General features: G+C 38.0%; 1 protein-coding gene across 1 annotated transcript in view; it reads right to left on the reverse strand.

The window, feature by feature from the left end:
* Positions 1–17,748, reverse strand: part of SLC5A12 (solute carrier family 5 (sodium/monocarboxylate cotransporter), member 12) — a 51,363-nt gene that overhangs the window by 8,643 nt on the left and 24,972 nt on the right. The window contains exons 7-10 of the mRNA XM_010831781.1: positions 16,309–16,438; positions 15,352–15,440; positions 9,330–9,442; positions 3,581–3,648 (exon numbers count right to left, since the gene is read on the reverse strand). Coding sequence (XP_010830083.1) covers positions 3,581–3,648; positions 9,330–9,442; positions 15,352–15,440; positions 16,309–16,438 — 400 coding nt within the window. The remainder of the gene's footprint in view (positions 1–3,580; positions 3,649–9,329; positions 9,443–15,351; positions 15,441–16,308; positions 16,439–17,748) is intronic.

Genomic DNA, 17,748 nt, shown 5'->3' on the forward strand with positions numbered 1-17,748 from the left:
AGATCATATTCCTAAGATGTGTCTTTGTTTAAGAAAGTCTTGATTACATAAATCATATTTAGAAAAAATATTTAGTTAACAGTTTATATCTGAACACTGTTTATATGTTATGAAAAATGCTTAATTAAAAAAAAAATGTAAAAAAAAAAAAAAATAAAAATAAAAATACATATTTCTGTAATATACAAAACCAACTTCAATTTCTTGTCTTTCTTTTTGTCATTAAGTATGTTTTATTGAAGGAAGACAGAGCTCATTTAATAGCCCCTACCCCAATGGCCAAATCTCATTTAAGCCCCTGCTGCAAGGAGAGGACTGCAGCTAAAGAAATGTGTTTCAGTACGAGGTGTCCTAGCCTTCTCAGATGACAAATGGAGATCAAAATAACTGCTTCTAATACCTGCTTCCTAGGATTTTTGTGTGTGTGCCTGTTTGAGAGTATTCAATGTGGAATCCAATAGAATCTAAATAGAACCTGCACTCTGGAGCACATGATAATCACCCCTGAAATATTATCCACCATTATTATCATCTTACTATTATCTTCTTACCTTCCCTGTTGGTGAGCTCTCTGATCCCTGAGGTGTGTCATTTGATAGTTGGACTGTTTTGAAATCTAGAATGTACTTCTTTTTATACTTCGAAAGAAAGAAAGATCACCACCCACTCTCACAGAAAACAAACAAAGCACTTTCTTAAATTGGGGAAAAATATAAGTGTAGAGATTGTGGTATGCATGGGAAGCCTGGAGTGCTGCAGTCCATGGGGTTGCAAACAGTCAGACGTGACTTAGCAACTGAACAACAATAACAGAGGCCATCGCAGCCCTCAGCAGAACTATTGAGTTGGCCAGAGAGTACATTCCAGTTTTCTGGAAGATCCTGAATGAACTTTTTGACCAACCCAGTAGCTGATGGCCATTAAGACAGCAGCATAATAGATAGAATTACTTTTCCCAGAGAGAACTCCACAAATCATTAGTTACCAGATCTCCATTGGTTACTGCACTGATGTGGCTGATGAAGGTCTGTCTAGTCAAAGCTATGGTTTTTCCAGTAGTCATGTATGGATGTGAGAGTTGGACTATAAAGAAAGCTGAGAGCTGAAGGATTGATGCTTTTGAACTGTGGTGTTGGAGAAGACTCTTGAGAGTCCCTTGGACTGCAAGAAGATCCAACCCAGTCCATCCTAAAGGAAATCAGTCCTGAATATTCATTGGAAGGACTGACACTGAAGCTGAAACTCCAATTCTTTGGCCACCTGATGTGAAGAACTGACTCATTTGAAAAGACCCTGATGCTGGGAAAGATTTAAAGCAGGAGTAGAAGGGGATGACAGAGGATGAAATGGTTGGATGGCATCACTGATTCAAAGGACATGAGCTTGAGTAAGCTCCAGGAGTTGGTGATGGACAGGGAGGCCTGGTGTGCTGCAGTCCATGGGATTGCAAAGAGTTGGACATGACTGAGCAACTGAACTGACTGATGCTACCTGCCCCTTCTATCATCTTCTCTCCCTGTAGATGATTCTATGGTCACATATTTAAAATGAAACAGCTTACTAGGTTTTCCCAGAGCCTTTGCTATGGTACTGTGTGCTGTAGCTTTCTGAAAGGGTAATGCATTGGAAAATTAAATGGTATATTATAGTTGTCTTTCTGCACCTGTCAAATCAGATGTCTTCAGAGAAGCAAGGAGAGCATTTTAGACACAAATCTCTCTCCTAGGAAACAACACATCAATGTGTTCATTTCTTGCCCACTGGCATCCCCTAAACTGTGTGAACTTTGTGACACACATTTTAACCAATCAGGAAAGGAAGCAAGCCTAGCATACTTATTTGAATAAGGACAAGCATCCCTCACAGCTCCCTCTTCATGGTAAGCTTGATGTGTTACACCAGTGTTGCAGGAGACCTTATCTATTCTGGAGCCTTTCATGCCTCAATGGCAAATAAGCTTAACATGGAACTATCTCTGGAAGAAAACAATTTATTGTTTCAAATTCTCACCAAATTGGACATGGTGATACATCCTTAAAACAACATTGTTAATCAACTATATGCCAATAAAAAATAGACAGAAAAAAGAGTAAATAATGATTGTATAAAGGGGAGAAAACAAAGGGGCACAAAGCATCAGAGGTAACTTGGAAATAAACCGTAAAAGGGGGCTTCCAATGGTTCACTGGGTAAAGAATCTACCTGCATCGCAGGAGACAAAGGAAACATTGGGTTTGATCCCTGGGTCAAGAAGATCCTCTGGAGAAGGAAATGGCAGCCCACTCCAGTATTCTTGCCTGAAGAATCCCCATGGACAGGGGAGCCTGCAGGGCTATAGTCCATAGGGTCACAATGAGTCAGACATGACTTAGTGATAAGCATGCAAACCTTAAAAAATGCTGTTGAGGTCACTACAGACAGTCAGTTCTGCTGTGTGGAGGGGGAGATATCAAAGTCCTCAAAAGTTGTAAAGAGATCAGCAAGTAACTGTCATTAAATAAAGCTCATACTTAGCACAGTGGACAGGACGTTTCCAGTCCCACAACTTCTCTTATAAAGACAGAGGATGAAATGGTTGTTACAGTACTAAACTACCCAACTCAGTTTCCTGTACTTCAAAAAGGAAATAATGGAACCTATGTAGAGAGTCATTGGAAGGATCAAGCAAGATCCACTGCTCTGGAAACTAAAACACATCCTATAAAAGTCAGTGATGACTATTCCCTCATTCTCACTCATTTACACATTTAAACAGCATGTATTAAAAACCTAAACCATGCCAAGAAAATATAAAGGATGTTCAAATTACACAAAGATGTGATAGGATTAAGATGGTTGATGTAGACTATGAAGATTGCTTATCTGATGATGTTTTGTGAGTTGGGCAATTTGAGGAAGGAAAAGGGGGAGCTCAGAAGACTTGGGTCATAAACATGGTTTAACTACTAACTAGCTGGGAGAACTTGAGCAGGATGTTTTCATTTTTTTCTGTATCATTTACAAAATAAATGTTGAAACAGATTATCAGCACTTTCTAGTGCTGACATAAGCACTGGAAGGTACTTCAGCACTGACTTCCCTGATGGCTCAGACAGTAAAGCATCTGCCTACAATGCAGGAGACCTGGGTTCAATCCCTGGGTTGAGAAGATCTCCTGGAGAAGGAAATGGCAACCCACTCCAGTATTCTTGCCTGGAGAATCCCATGGATGGAGAAGCCTGGTAGGCTGCAGTCCATGGGGTCACAAAGACTCGGAAATGACTGAGTGACTTCACTTTCCTTCACTTTCAGCATTGTTAATAGGTAGAGGTGGGCTCATTTTCAAGGTCTATCATGCTTTGGTTATATGAATTTGGGACAGTTCTTCACCTCTCTACTTCTTAGTTTCATCACCTGTGACATTAGTACATTACTCAAACTACATCTTAGGGAAGTGATGAGGATCAAATGAGGTAATACATTCGAGACTGCAGCTAGACCATAATAAGCATTCTATAAATGTTCATTTTAATTATTGATTTTACTAGTATGATTATCCTAGTTTTATTTAAGGATAATAAATTCTCAGATCTGTCATTACCTGTATGACACCACCCATGAGGGATGCAGCCACAGCTGTGGAGGTACATATCACGCCAAATAAAAGACCTGAAGAAAGAAAATGCATGACTGTCATCCGACCTGCTTTGAGGGATTTCTTGAGCTCCTACTCAGGGTCTTCTCTCATGCAAGCCATATTGGAAGGGGTCTCGGGAAGGATTGTCTACCCCATGTAGCTATCACAAACCCCAAGAAGGGCACTGATGAGAATTTCTCCCACAATACATGCTTTCCTTGGTCAGGCAGAATGAGCTGGAATCCAGCCTTGAGGAGGCTTCTCTCCAGGATTTAAGAAGAAAACTGTCATGTTGAAGCAACATGAAGATGCAGAAAGATCACTGGTCTACAGACTAATCCAGACTAAATTAGTGAGAATTAAGTCCATTTCACGGAGAAGGCAATAGCATCCCAGTCCAGTACTCTTGCCTGGAAAATCCCATGGACAGAGGAGCCTGGTGGGCTGCAGTCCATGGGGTCGCAAAGAGTTGGACACGACTGAGCGACTTCACTTTCACTTTTCACTTTCCTGCATTGGAGAAGGAAATGGCAACCCACTCCAGTGTTCTTGCCTGGAGAATCCCAGGGACGGGGGAGCCTGGTGGGCTGCCGTCTATGGGGTTGCACAGAGTCGGACACAACTGAAGTGACTTAGCAGCAGCAAGTCCCTTTCAACCACTTACCTATAATCAGCTGAAGAAATTACTAACTTCTCTGGGATATATGTAGTTTTTCATCTTTAAAATAGCTAAATATCTATTCACTTTACCTCGTAGATTTTGAAAATCTGGAAATTTTTTCTGGTCTTTTCATGCTTTATTCATAACCATGATAATACACTCATGGGCCTCAGTATATTGCATAAGGATTTCTTTGTTTACATGGCTATGTTGGAGCACCATGAGGGTCATCAGGGTACCACGCTCTGAAGCATCTTACGCAGTGTGCCTCTAGCATCATAGGATCTTGCTGGATGAATCAGCATATCTTGGTTATCTTTTAAAGGTGATATCTTTTTCTAAGCCATATTTTAAAAAACAATTGTTTTCATACATCTTTGTTTAAAAACTACCTTAAAACTATTCAATTCCCATTAAAACCCATAGACTAAATGAGAAAGGGCGAGAGACAAGGAGTTGGAGATAGATAGAGACACAGTGACAAAAATAGAGAAAATTATTTTTCTCATTTTATTTGAAATTCTCTCTCAGGTAAATATTTGGCTCAGTTCCCAATGTCACCATTAATTTCACTGAGTATGTCAAACACTTTCTAAATGCCAATGCTATAAATACCACTTTCCCCAAAGATCTCATATTCTAGGAAGGGATGACATCTAAATTAATTTATCCAAGAGTACCTGTTATATAGCAAGTACTATATGCTTGTTATTATTATTATTATTATTATATCAGATTTGGTATGTGATATCCATAATATTTATTATCAGGAATTCACTTTTAAGATGAAATCAGAGTAGCAACTTTGAAGCTGTATTTTCCAATCTCTCAATAAAACATAGAAAAACAATGAAACCTACACAATAACAATAAAACCAAGTTTGACCAGTAAACCAATAAACTTGACCAATAAACTTTCAGAATTATAAAATTGCTCCCTTTATTTTTAAAGATGATAGATTAGACATCAGAAATAAATGTTTGCCCTAATTCTGTGTCACTTCATGATTAAGGAGAATTTCACCTGCCTGAAGAAAATTTAAAAGACATATTTTCTCAACTGTTAATTATCTTCTTGCTGAGCCAACAGTTATCTGTTTCAAATGGGATTCTAGGAAACCACCCCTCAATCCAAGGGTTCTACTTTTCTGTGCTGACTAGAGAATTGATTCAGTCCCTCTCTCCCCCAAATCTTTATACACCCACCAAATAACAATCAATAGCAACTTTCAAGGCAAGGGGCTTAGGGAAAATTGGTGGTGTTCCATGGAGACCTAGAGTGTATGGATCCACAGACAAAGCAGTAAATGTGCGCGAGAGAGAAAGCACCACAGTTTCAGAAAATCCTATGGATTTTCCCAGTGTTATAACAGCTTGGAGGATCAGAATAACCGTGAGCATAGCAGAAACTTCTACCCAGCATGTTCTTGAATATCTGCTAGAAATTGGGAATTGCATAAGAAATGATGCTCATCCACCTGCTATTAGCTGTATGTAACTCATTATGCAAGATAGTAAAAAAAAAATCAAGGCAATTCAATTACCCAGTTAACAAACATTTGTCAGCACCAATCTCTTGTTTGAGCATAAGTGAAAAGAAAAAAGAAAGATAGGATCCATGCCAAAATGTTGCCAAAGAAGGAAATGAATATATTAACTTAAAAGCTCAAATACAGAGTATGTTTTCTGGAAATAATTTACCTTAAGTACCATAAAAAGTATTTAGAAACTATCTGGTAATTTCAATACTATGCAAAAACATGTGGACTCAATGAAGCGAAAAGTGCAGGTCAACAGAAAACAAATGGCAAGAAAAAAACCAGCAGGATAGGGTAAACACCTATAGTTTAGGTGAGGGTGAATCCAGGTGTGAGCAGAAAGGACTACAAGGAAATTGAAAACTATGGTGTTGACCAAGCACTTCTACTCCTTGGTATTTACTAAAGAGAAATGAAAACATGTTCACGAAAGACTTGTACAAGAATATCCATAGCAGCTGTATCAAAAGAACTTCAGACTTAAATAATCCAGGTACATCAATAGAAGTTAAAAAAAAAAAAAAACAGTGTATCTATACAATGTCATACTACTCAGCCATAAAAAGGGATGAAATACTGATACACAAAACACTATGAATGTATCTCAAACATATTGTGCTGAGTGAAAGGAGTCTTACAAAAACAAATGTGTACTGTGTGATTCTATTTACCTAAAATTCTGCTGCTGCTGCTGCTGCTGCTAAATCGCTTCAGTCGTGTCCGACTCCGTGCGACCCCATAGACGGCAGCCCACCAGGCTTAGCCATCCCTGGGATTCTCCAGGCAAGAACACTGGAGTGGGTTGCCATTTCCTTCTCCAATGCATGAAAGTGAAAAGTGAAAGTGAAGTTGCTCAGTCGTGTCCGACTCTTCGCGACCCCATGGACTGTAGCCTACCAGGCTCCTCAATCCGTGGGATTTTCCAGGCAAGAGTACTGGAGTGGGGTGCCATTGCCTTCTCCAACCTAAAATTCTAGAAGAGTTAAAACTAATCTATGATGAAAAATATCATAATTACTGCCTCTGGAACGAAGTGGGAGTAGGAATTGACCAGAATAACCAAGAGAGAACTTTCGAGGGTGATGGTAATAATTTATATCTTTAGTGGCTGAGTCACACAGGTGTATGCATTTTTCAAAACTCAGCAAATGCTTACTTAACATTTCTCCACGTCATTGTGGATAAATTTTACACTTAAGAAACTTTAAACAATTATTGAATTCTAGTTAATAATATGCTAAAATAATTAGAGGGAAGTGTACTGATGTCTGGATTTACTTTTAAATATATCAAATATATGATGGATTAATAGATGGATAGAGAGTTAGATGGATGTGTGAAAAATCAAGTTCAATAAAACATTAATGGAGAATCTTGGTGGTATATATACAGGAGATCATGATAAATGTCTTTAAACTTTGCTGTGTGATTGTAGTTTTAATAGTAAAATGTGAGGAACAAAATACTATAGCAGAATCCAAATCACTATTATTAAGAAATTTATTTTGTGGAATACTTATTACAATAACACAGAAAAAATCTAAGCCTTTCAAGTACACAGAGGGAGAGGAAAAAATTATGAAAGTAAGAGAACATGAAGAATATTGACAACACAAACCACAGATTAGAGAAACATTTAAGAATGAGGATACCATAAAATCATCAATATTTGAAGGTAATAACCATACTTACTAGAAAATCAATTAAAATTTTGGGGATAAACAAGAGTTGTGCCAATGGCCACATATGTGCTTTACAAAACAAATGAAAACAAAAACTATAGCATTTTATTCAACCTGGTAATTTTCTTTTGGAGTTCCTGACTAAGGAAAAAAAATTAAAGATACGATAAAAAATTATGCATATGGATTTCATCACAGTGTTACCAAAAAAAAAAAAAAAAACTTCAAACTAACAGCATAAAAATGAGTCATTTTGTAAAACACTAAGCAATCACTCAAAATCATGCTCTCAAAGAATACATTAAATGGCACAGGAAGGTGCTCAGTATAGCATACTAGAAAAAAAAATAACCAGGAACAAAATTATACATAATTTTATTTTAAAAGCACATACACTTTCCCAAATTACCTACATTTCCTATAGTAAGTAGGTGTATAATTTGTTTATACTTAAAAAGAAGTAAATTTTGTAAAACTATAATTCAATATAAGTGCTACAGTGATTATAAATATAAAATGTGATTATATGATTAAGCAAAGAGCAATTATCTTTTGAGTTAAGGTTACTGGGAGTTTGGTAATAAAGGATTCTTTAGAAAACAATTTGACTTTATTAGACAAGCGGACTGGCCACAGTGAGCTAAATATCTTTGTCTTTGGAGGAACAAATAGGATCAATATATGGCATAATCAAGAGGTGTTGATGTGATGAATCTAGAGTGTAGGATGAACACAGGAGAATGTCAAATATAAGACTGGCGAAAGCTAAGCTAGCAAATCATTATTTCTTGATACCCTCCTGGTTTCCTGGGACCTTTGGAAGTGTAAGAATTTATATGTGATTCTGTTTGCTAGCATTTCTTGAGAATTTTTGCATCTATGTTCATCAGTTCTATAGGTCTGCAACTTTCTTTTGTTGTGATATCATTGTCTGATTTTGGTATTAGGGTGATCTTGGCCTCATAAAAAGAACTTGGGAGTGCTCCTTTCTCTACAATTGTTTGGAACAGTTTGAGAAGGATGGGTGGTATCTCTTCTGTAAATGAATGATAGAACTCACCTGTGAAGTCATCTGGTCCTGGACTTTTGTACATTGTAAGATTTTTAATCACAGTTTCAATTTTATTGCTTGTGATTGATCTGTTTATATTTTCTATTTCCTCCTGGTTCAGTCTTAGAAGGTTGCATAGTGGGGAGAGTGGGAATGGAAGGGTGGGATGAATTGGGAGATTGGGATTGACATATATATGTTCTTTGGTCACTTAGTCTTGTCTGACTCTTTGCAACTCCATGGACTGTGTAGCCCATCAGGATCCTCTGTCCATGGAATGTTCCAGGCAAGAACACTGGAGTGGGTTGCCATTTCCTATTCTAGGGGATCTTCTTGACCCAGGGATCAAACTCTGTCTCTTTTTTCCCTGCATTGGCAGGCAGATACTTCACCACTGTGCCACCTGGGAAGCCCATATATACACTACCATGTGCAAAATAGCTAGCTAGTGGGAATCTCCTGTATAGCACAGGGAGCTCAGCTCAGTGCTCTACGGTGACCTAAATGGGTGGGATGATGGGCGTGGGATGGATGGGAAGTCCAATAGGGATAGGATATATGTATACATATAGTGATTCACTTTGTTGTGCAACAGAAACTAACACAATATTGTAAAGCAACTATACCCCAATTTAAAAAAGGATTTATATGTGAGATTACTCATGTATCTCCATGTGCACTTGTGCCTGTCAGTATGCACTGAATAGAGTGTGCAGGATTTTGACATGTACCACATATACATTTCATGATACGGAATAGAAGATCCACCGGCTGTACCTACATAAGCCTTTACTGATCCAGGTGCTCAGCTTGTCAGAGAGACGAGGAAAACAGCTCTTGACAAAATCCTCAAAGGTCACTGTTGCTAAGGCATTGATGCTGGCAGCCACGGTGCTATATGGAGACAAAAGCGAGAACATAGCCCAAACTAAATAAAGCTGACCGGCCTGCCCTGGCATCCAGGGTAAATAGACAAGGCAAGGCTCTAGACAAAATAGACCTATGTCCTTATTCTGGATCTCTGGGGAACTACAGGGCCTCACTCACCAAAGCTGCTTCTGTGTTTAAAGCTCTTCACTTTCTTCCTCTAATTCCAGTGAAGAAGCTAACCTTTCATTCTCTAACTCCCACTGATTTCCCTAGACCTTAAATAAGCTAACATGCAGTAGCAGAGAGGTTGTGTGTGTGTGTGTGTGTGTGTGTAGGTTAAACTTGACGCAGGAAGTAGTGATATTCTAATTCAGGAATCACTACAGTATGTCATTCATTCATTCTTTCATTCATACCATTTATACATCTGTTCATTCTGAATACTAGGCATACAATAGTGAACCAGAAAGACATAGAGCTTACACTTTAGTTGTGACATAGATATTTAACAACTAATTATTCAACTGACTACACTGTTATGAAGAAAAATAACAAAGAGTTAAGAAAGCATATCTTGCAGAGACCTAAACTGAAATGAAGTTAGGATTCTTCTCTAAGGAAGGGCTTCCCTGGTGGCTCAGATAGTGAAGTGCCTGCCTGCAATGTGGGAGACCCAGGTTTGATCCCTAGTTTGAGAAGATCCTCTGAAGAAGGGAATGGCAACCCACCCTAGAACTCTTGCCTGGAGAATTCCATGGACAGTGGTAGTTAAGACAGGTACTGAAAGGACCCTTGCAAATTCAGAATAAGATGTTTTAGAACAAAGAGAAAATTTTAAGTAAATGCCTGCAGATGAAAAACTTGTTTCATCCAACAACAGGAAGCACCAGTGTGACTAGCATGTAATTAATAAGGGAGAAAGAGACAAAGAAAATACTAGGAAGTAGGCAAAGATCAAAAGCACATAAAAGCTCTGGTATTCTCTCTCTAACTTTCCAAACAGAGTTCAGTCTTACAGCCCAAAATTTGCTTAATGGACAGAAAAATCAAAAAATTGGAGTTTCCTTTGTAGAACAACATGAAAACTTATTAAATTTCTCATACAGACCAGGAATATTTTAGTTAGTAGGATAGATGTATTTATTAAATTCATGTTATGCAAAATCACAAGCACAAACAAAAGTTCTGGAAAAGAAAGAAACAAATGAACAAAGCCTGGTCAGCTGTTTGTAAATTCTCCATTGCTGCTGCTGCTACTAAGTCGCTTCAGTCGTGTCCGACTCTGTGCGACCCCATAGACGGCAGCCCACCAAGCTCCCCTGTCCCTGGGATTCTCCAGGCAAGAACACTGGAGTGGGTTGCCATTTCCTTCTCCAATGCTTTCCTTTTCCACTGCTATCCATTAGCTAATTGTTTTGTTATCCTCCAACGCTCATTTGAAGACAAGCTGTAGCTATGGCAACAGCATGGAAGAAAATGCAAACTTTGCCTTTTTTTCTGTAATGCAAGATAATAGTATTATTATTAATTCATTAGCTGTAGTTTACTTCAGTTGGGATGGTTCCAGGTCCATCTAGTGCAAAATTTAAAAGTTCTTTCCCTAATGACAGATACAGTTAGTAGAAACTTTCTGTGACCCATTTCTAGAAATTGAAATTCCAAGTACTTCAGCTTAGCTTTCTCCTTTTCCTGAGAATCAAGGCACAGTGTATGTCCCCTAGAAGACTTCTCTTCTATCTGCAGCTCCATGCAAGTCAAATAAAGAAAGGAGAGGATCAAATAAAATAAGCTTCTATGCTCCCTACATATATGGCTCAAAATCCATCATTTGAAAGCTTTAAGTTTTAGGGTTTATTTTCTACCTTTGAATCCACTGGGAGGGAGGCAACAGAAAGCCGTTTTTCCCCAGAAGGATCAGATTTGCAGAACCTCTGCTGGACTGCTTTTGCAGTCAGATATATTATCCATATGTCAATTTCTCAGATTCTAAAACTGGTACAAGATGGTGAAAATCTTTTTTTCTTTCCTAGCATTAAACCACTATCTCTTTATTCTACCCCTTCCCTTGTCTTCCCCATTCTCTAACCCAACATCCTCCTTAACCTTACAGCAAAAGAAATCTCTCTATAGTATGTACTGTCCAGTATATCTCTTTCTTGAAATTTTTGGATTTGAGATCAAAAGAATCAACTATTCTTTTATGAGAGAATCAATCTGTTGACAGCTATATTTATCCATTATGGAGGAGTCAGCTTTAGGAAAATTGAATAAATAAAACAAGCTCTGTAGGGAGGGACCAAATGAAAGCTAATGTGTCATCCCTATTTGCATTTGATCCTCTACTGTTCTTTATTTCTTCCTTAGTTTCCCTGAGATGCTGATACTAACACCACAGAACAACATCATTTGTACTACTGATGCAAAATCCTATGAAGTAAAGTAGCAAAAATAATTCAGCAGAACACTAAATTAAAATTATACCATAAGCAAGCTAAAATCATTATGTGAATTCATAGATACTGCTATTTTGGAAATACATAAGCATACTAATATTGATATGTCAAAAGCTAGAAAAGAAAACAATAGTCATTTCAAAAATGCCAATAGTAATCACAATTCCATATATCTCCCTGATAAAAATATTTCCTAAAAGTAGAGTAAATATAGGCATTATTGTTCTTATTTATCATTTTGTTAGTTTTATATATAAGTATATTAAATGTAAATAAATAATATCATTCAAACCAAAACCTGGTATCATATTTACTGGTAATATCCAGGAACCATTCCCTTTAAAGCATATAACAAAACAAAGATTTCTGTAATCCCTCAATTTTCTTATCATTGTTGTCAAAGCATAATTATATGAGACTGAACATAGAAGTGTAGCTATTAGGAAAGAAGAACTCAAAAGTATTTGCAAATATTATGACTTGGGTACATTCAAGTTTTATAGAATGGACTGAAAATAATTAGAAAAAAATGATATCAAGGGAAATTCTGTAAAAGTAATGAATAAATACTATATACTAAGTTAACATATTTAAAATCATTCTTTAAAGCTTCAGTTCAGTTCAGTTCAGTTGTGTCTGACTCTTTGTGACCCCATGAATTGCAGCACACCAGGCCTCTCTGTCTATCACCAACTCCCGGAGTTCATTCAAACTCATGTCCATCAAGTCAGTGATACCATCCAGCCATCTCATCCTCTGTCATCCCCTTCTCCTCCTGCCCCCAAGCCCTCCCAGCATCAGAGTCTTTTCCAATGAGTCAACTCTTCCCATGAGGTGGCCAAAGTACTGGAGTTTCAGCTTCAACATCAGTCCTTCCAATGAACACCCAGGACTGATCTCCTTTAGGATGGACTGGTTGGATCTCCTTGCAGTCCAAGGGACTCTCATGAGTCTTCTCCAACACCACAATTCAAAAGCATCAATTCTTCAGTGTTCAGCTTTCTTCACAGTCCAACTCTCACATCCACATGACACTGGAAAAACCATAGCCTTGACTAGACGGACCTTTGTTGGCAAAGGAATGTCTCTGCTTTTGAATATGCTATCTAGGTTGATCATAACTTTCCTTCCAAGGAGTAAGCGTCTTTTAATTTCATGGCTGCAGTCACCATCTGCAGTGTTTTGGAGCCCCCAAAAATAAAGTCAGTCACTGTTTCCACTGTTTCCCCATCAATTTCCCGTGAAATGATGGGACCAGATGCCATGATCTTCATTTTCTGAATGTTGAGCTTTAAGCCAACTTTTTCACTCTCCTCTTTCACTTTCATCAAGAGGCTTTTTAGTTCCTCTTCACCTTCTGCCATAAGGGTGGTGTCATCTGCATATCTGATGTTATTGATATTTCTCCCAGCAATCTTGATTCCAGTTTGTGCTTCTTCCAGACCAGCGTTTCTCATGATGTACTTTAAAGCTTAGTCATTAAAATTATTAGTATCATTATAGCTGTACACAAATAGATCAAAGGAATATAACAGAAAATCCAGGAAAAGTTCCAAAAATATTAAAGAAGGTAGGATGTAATAAAAGTAGCATTTCAAGTCAGTGATGAAAAGGTGATTTTCATTAAAAATAATGAGGTAACCTTGCTACTATCTTAGCAGAAAAATAAGTCAGGAACTCCACTTCTTTTCTATACTATACCCCATGTATATACTATACCCCATGTATAGTCTAGATGATTTAATAATTTTAACATTTAATAAGACAATAAATATACTAGAATGATATCTGGATGATTATTTGTAAGCATGGAGCGGAGAAGAATGATATAAACCTAGAAATCATAATGTAAAAAATTAATTAATATGATATAGCTGTTCCATATATTCAAAAATATTAATAAAGCAAATATACATAGGACAAATGAGAAAAAATGAGATATATATCAATAATCCTTTCCCATGTATATATATATGGAAGAAAACTCAAAAGCAAACAAAAAAGTAACAGGGAACATGAACTGGCATTTCACAGAGAAAGAAATTCAAATGGCCAGTGAAGGTATGGAAAGATAGCCAACCCCACTTCTGCTCAAGGCAATTTGTATTATACTAAATGAATTAAGTCAGACAAAGACAAAGACCATATGGTATCACTTATATGTGGAATCTAAAAAAGTGATACTGTCTTACTGTTTTAGTCCATTTTTCTCAATACTCTTGCCCCCACCATTCTCCCCATGACTGTCATGTCTCACCTGGGTTAAGGCAAAAGTCTCCTTTATAGTCATTTGCTCTCACCACTCCTTCTTTTGCGATAGCCCCTTCCCTTCACAAACAAGACCGAGTCTTCAGCTGTATGACATCACTCACTCAAACTTCCCTGCTTCAAATTTTCCAATGACTTCCTAATTAATATGCAATGAAAGCTCTTCAGTCTTTCATAAAAACTTTCCTGATCTGATGCTTGCTTGCCTCTTCCAATTTCTCCTCATTTGCTCTCCTCTTGATTTCTTAAGCTTCAACCCCTCTCATTGATCCTGAACTGTTTCATACAGATTATGTCCTTGGGGGGTTTGGTATTTGCCCTCCTTGCTGCCTGCAAAAATTCCTGTTTGTGATCTTCACACTCTTTAGATCTCAATGCAAATGTCATACACTTAAATAGAAGTGCACTGAAGACCCTTTCAAAAACAGAGCTCCCAACCTAACCTCTCTCTATGCTATCACTCTGTCATTTCCTTTATGCTATTTGTCATCATCAAATAATATCTTGTTTTTTTTGTTACTGTTTAGTTATATATTATCCATCTCCTATGTTTACTAGAATGCAAACTCTATTTAAGGGCAACATTTATGCCAATCTTGTCTGCAGCATCCCCACGGTCACCAGCTGTGCCTGGCATAGTATAAGCCTTTTAACATATCTGTCAGAGTAAACATGTGAATAATTTTGAATGTATAATAATGCCTACATTTTGGAAATAGATGTTCTTAGCTGCCTGAGTGTGTTATTGAAGATGTAGAGAATGGATTGCAAAGGAGAGATCTGGAAGAATCTACCGCAGATGAATGAGAAATGCCAGCAAACAGAGCTGCCTTGTGGGCAAGTGATGTGAAACCATGGGGGCAGTGAGCTCCAGAAGAGGTTGAGAAAATAAACAGAGAGATCTAGTGCAAGAGCAGGCCTAGGTTTACATACGACTTCTGCAGTTTACTCTCTTACCGTGGGTAAGTTATCTACCTTGCTAAATCTCAGTTTCCTTATCTGTCAGCAGAAGATAATGAGTAGTTTCGGTCTCATATACTGTATGACAACTGATGAACAGATACATATAAAGCATTCAGAAGGCAGCTGATACACAGTGAGAACTCAGTAATACTGGTGGGAGTACCACTAATACTCTTGTCATCCTTGTTGCTTTGTTATTACCATCCTCATTATCAGAACACTATTGACAAGTGTTATCAATACACTAACCTCAAAGTTCCACTGAAGGCACAAGCCACGAAAAGTCCTGGAAGTCCAGGCATCGTGGAAAATAACTCCATGACGAAGTATGGCATCAGCTGAAGAGGAGGCAAGACGAGATGGGACAGGTGAGAGGTCTCATCAGCAATGTCTGAAATGTGGGATTTTGGGGGCTTCTTGTGCGGCACTAGTGGTAAAGAATCTGCCTGCCAATGCAGGAGATGTAAGAGACACGAATGCCATCCCTGGGGTGGGAAGATCCTCTGGAGGGGGAAATAGTACATCACTCCAGTATTCTTGCTGTGAGAATCCCATGGACAGAGGAGACTGGTGGCTGACAGTCCATGGGGTCATAAATAGTTGGGCAAGACTAAGCATCTGAGCACGTATTGTAGCTTTTTAGCAAAAGAAGGTGGGGGAAAAAAGAAAGTAATTATAAAGAAGTTTTCATTGACTATGGTTTTTAAATGCCAGCAAATGAAGTTATGATCCATCCAATTTCCATGGACCTGAGGTCCAGCTGTAGGGTAGGAGAAGCGGTAGGAAGCAGTCATATTAGGAAAACCCACTGTATGAACTTTAGAATGTTCAGAAACCTTTAATTTTTTTTAATGTTTTCAATGTGTGCCATTTTCTTGCCTGTTTACTTTAATGATAGAAACCAAGCCATAAAAACAAGTGCTTAAAACAGGTCTTCAGGGAATCTAGGTATTATGGTTCTACTCTGGAGCTAGATTCGTGGGAGAGGAGCTCCCACAAGACACAGTGGCAGTTTAACAAGTAGGAGGAGAGAGTGAAGACTATAGATCCTGGTCTGTGACAATATCATCCAAGAGGAGAGGAAAAAATCAAATCATGGGGTTTGGGAAATAGCTAGAAGTCCAGGTGGAAAAAGAGAAAGGCTCAACATTATCTAGTGATGGCCCGAAACACACTCATTTCAGCTGGCCCCAAGGGAGCACATACCTGGTCTGGGGCTGAGATGATGCCCGAAGTCCAAGGATCACAGTCTTTGAAGTGCGCGTACATGGTTAAACCAGAAAAGACTGCACATAGCAGAATGATCCAGAGACCTAGCAAGTTGAAGTACAAGGCTCTAGAAAAGAACACACGGTAGACTCTATGTCAAACTATAATGTGATGAGGTTGTCAACTACAATTTGGCACTTGCTATGGCATTAAATCATGAGCTGCTGCAGCTGCTAATTTTCAACACATCCTGAAAGGAGTTTAGGTTGGAGAGCAGAGATGAGGCACTCTGTGTTCAGGAAAAACTGGCAGGACAGGTCTTCAGATAGTTAGATATTTTAAGCAGCTAATTTTATGAGCTCAATTTTTATATCTCCTTATATCTAGAAAAGCATTAAAATTCTTCATGGTGATGGCTGTTCCTAGTGACTAGCAAAAGCTTCACAAGACTAGTTAGAAACCTTCTGGGAAAACATGTGCTTGACTGCATGTATTCTTTATTCACCAAAATCACAAATGTACTGACCTTTCCCCCCTGCCTCTTTGGAGCAGTTTCTCAGAGCTATCTGAGGTGCTGTCTTCTGGGCTTCAGTTCTCATTTTTTGCCCCAAATAAAATTTAACTTGCATCTGTTATATAGTGCATTTTTCTAAGTCAACAAGGTCATTACCAAAGAATCAAGACAAAATTCGGATGGCCTTTTTGCTATAAAATAAAATTCTCTAGCCTTCAGAAATCTGTATATTCTGATATCAAGTCACTATGTTATGCACCTGAAACGAATATAATATTATGTGCGTCCTAAGTCACTTCAGTCATGTCTGACTCTTTGAAATGCTATGGACTGTAGCCCACCAGGCTCTTCTGTCCACGGGTTCTCCAGGCAAGAACACTGGAGTGGGTTGCCATGTCCTCTTCCAGATGATCTTCCCAACCCAGGGATTGAACCTGCATCTCCTGTGGCTCTTGCATTGAAGGCAGATTTATTACCACTGATCCACCGGGGAAGCCCCATAGTATTATGTCGATTATATTGCAATTTAAAAAAATCATTACATTTTGTATTTTTTCATTTTTATTTGGGAATGTTACATTTTTAGACTGATTATGAAATTTAAATGAGATATATTTTTTTATGGGTTTTTTAATTCAAGAGTTTTTCTGTAAAGCTTTTGAAATTGAGAGGTTTTCTGCGAAGCCTTAAATATGGGGTCAGGTCTAATTCCTTGGGTGAAATTTCATGTATCAATCACTCATATTATATAACTTCAAATAATTTCCCCTCTCTCAATTCATGAAACTGTCAAAAAGCCAACTTATGTTTTAACATCTTTTTTCCCCCACAGGGATGATGAGATAAATGTAGAAGTAGACACATTTTGGCAATATTCACTTTAGGGATTAAGTCAAATGAAATTTAAAGTTCAGTTTTTTAAA

This window comes from Bison bison, unplaced genomic scaffold (genome assembly GCF_000754665.1).
Source record: "Bison bison bison isolate TAMUID 2011002044 unplaced genomic scaffold, Bison_UMD1.0 scf7180017864531, whole genome shotgun sequence".
Taxonomy (NCBI): Eukaryota; Metazoa; Chordata; class Mammalia; order Artiodactyla; family Bovidae; genus Bison; species Bison bison.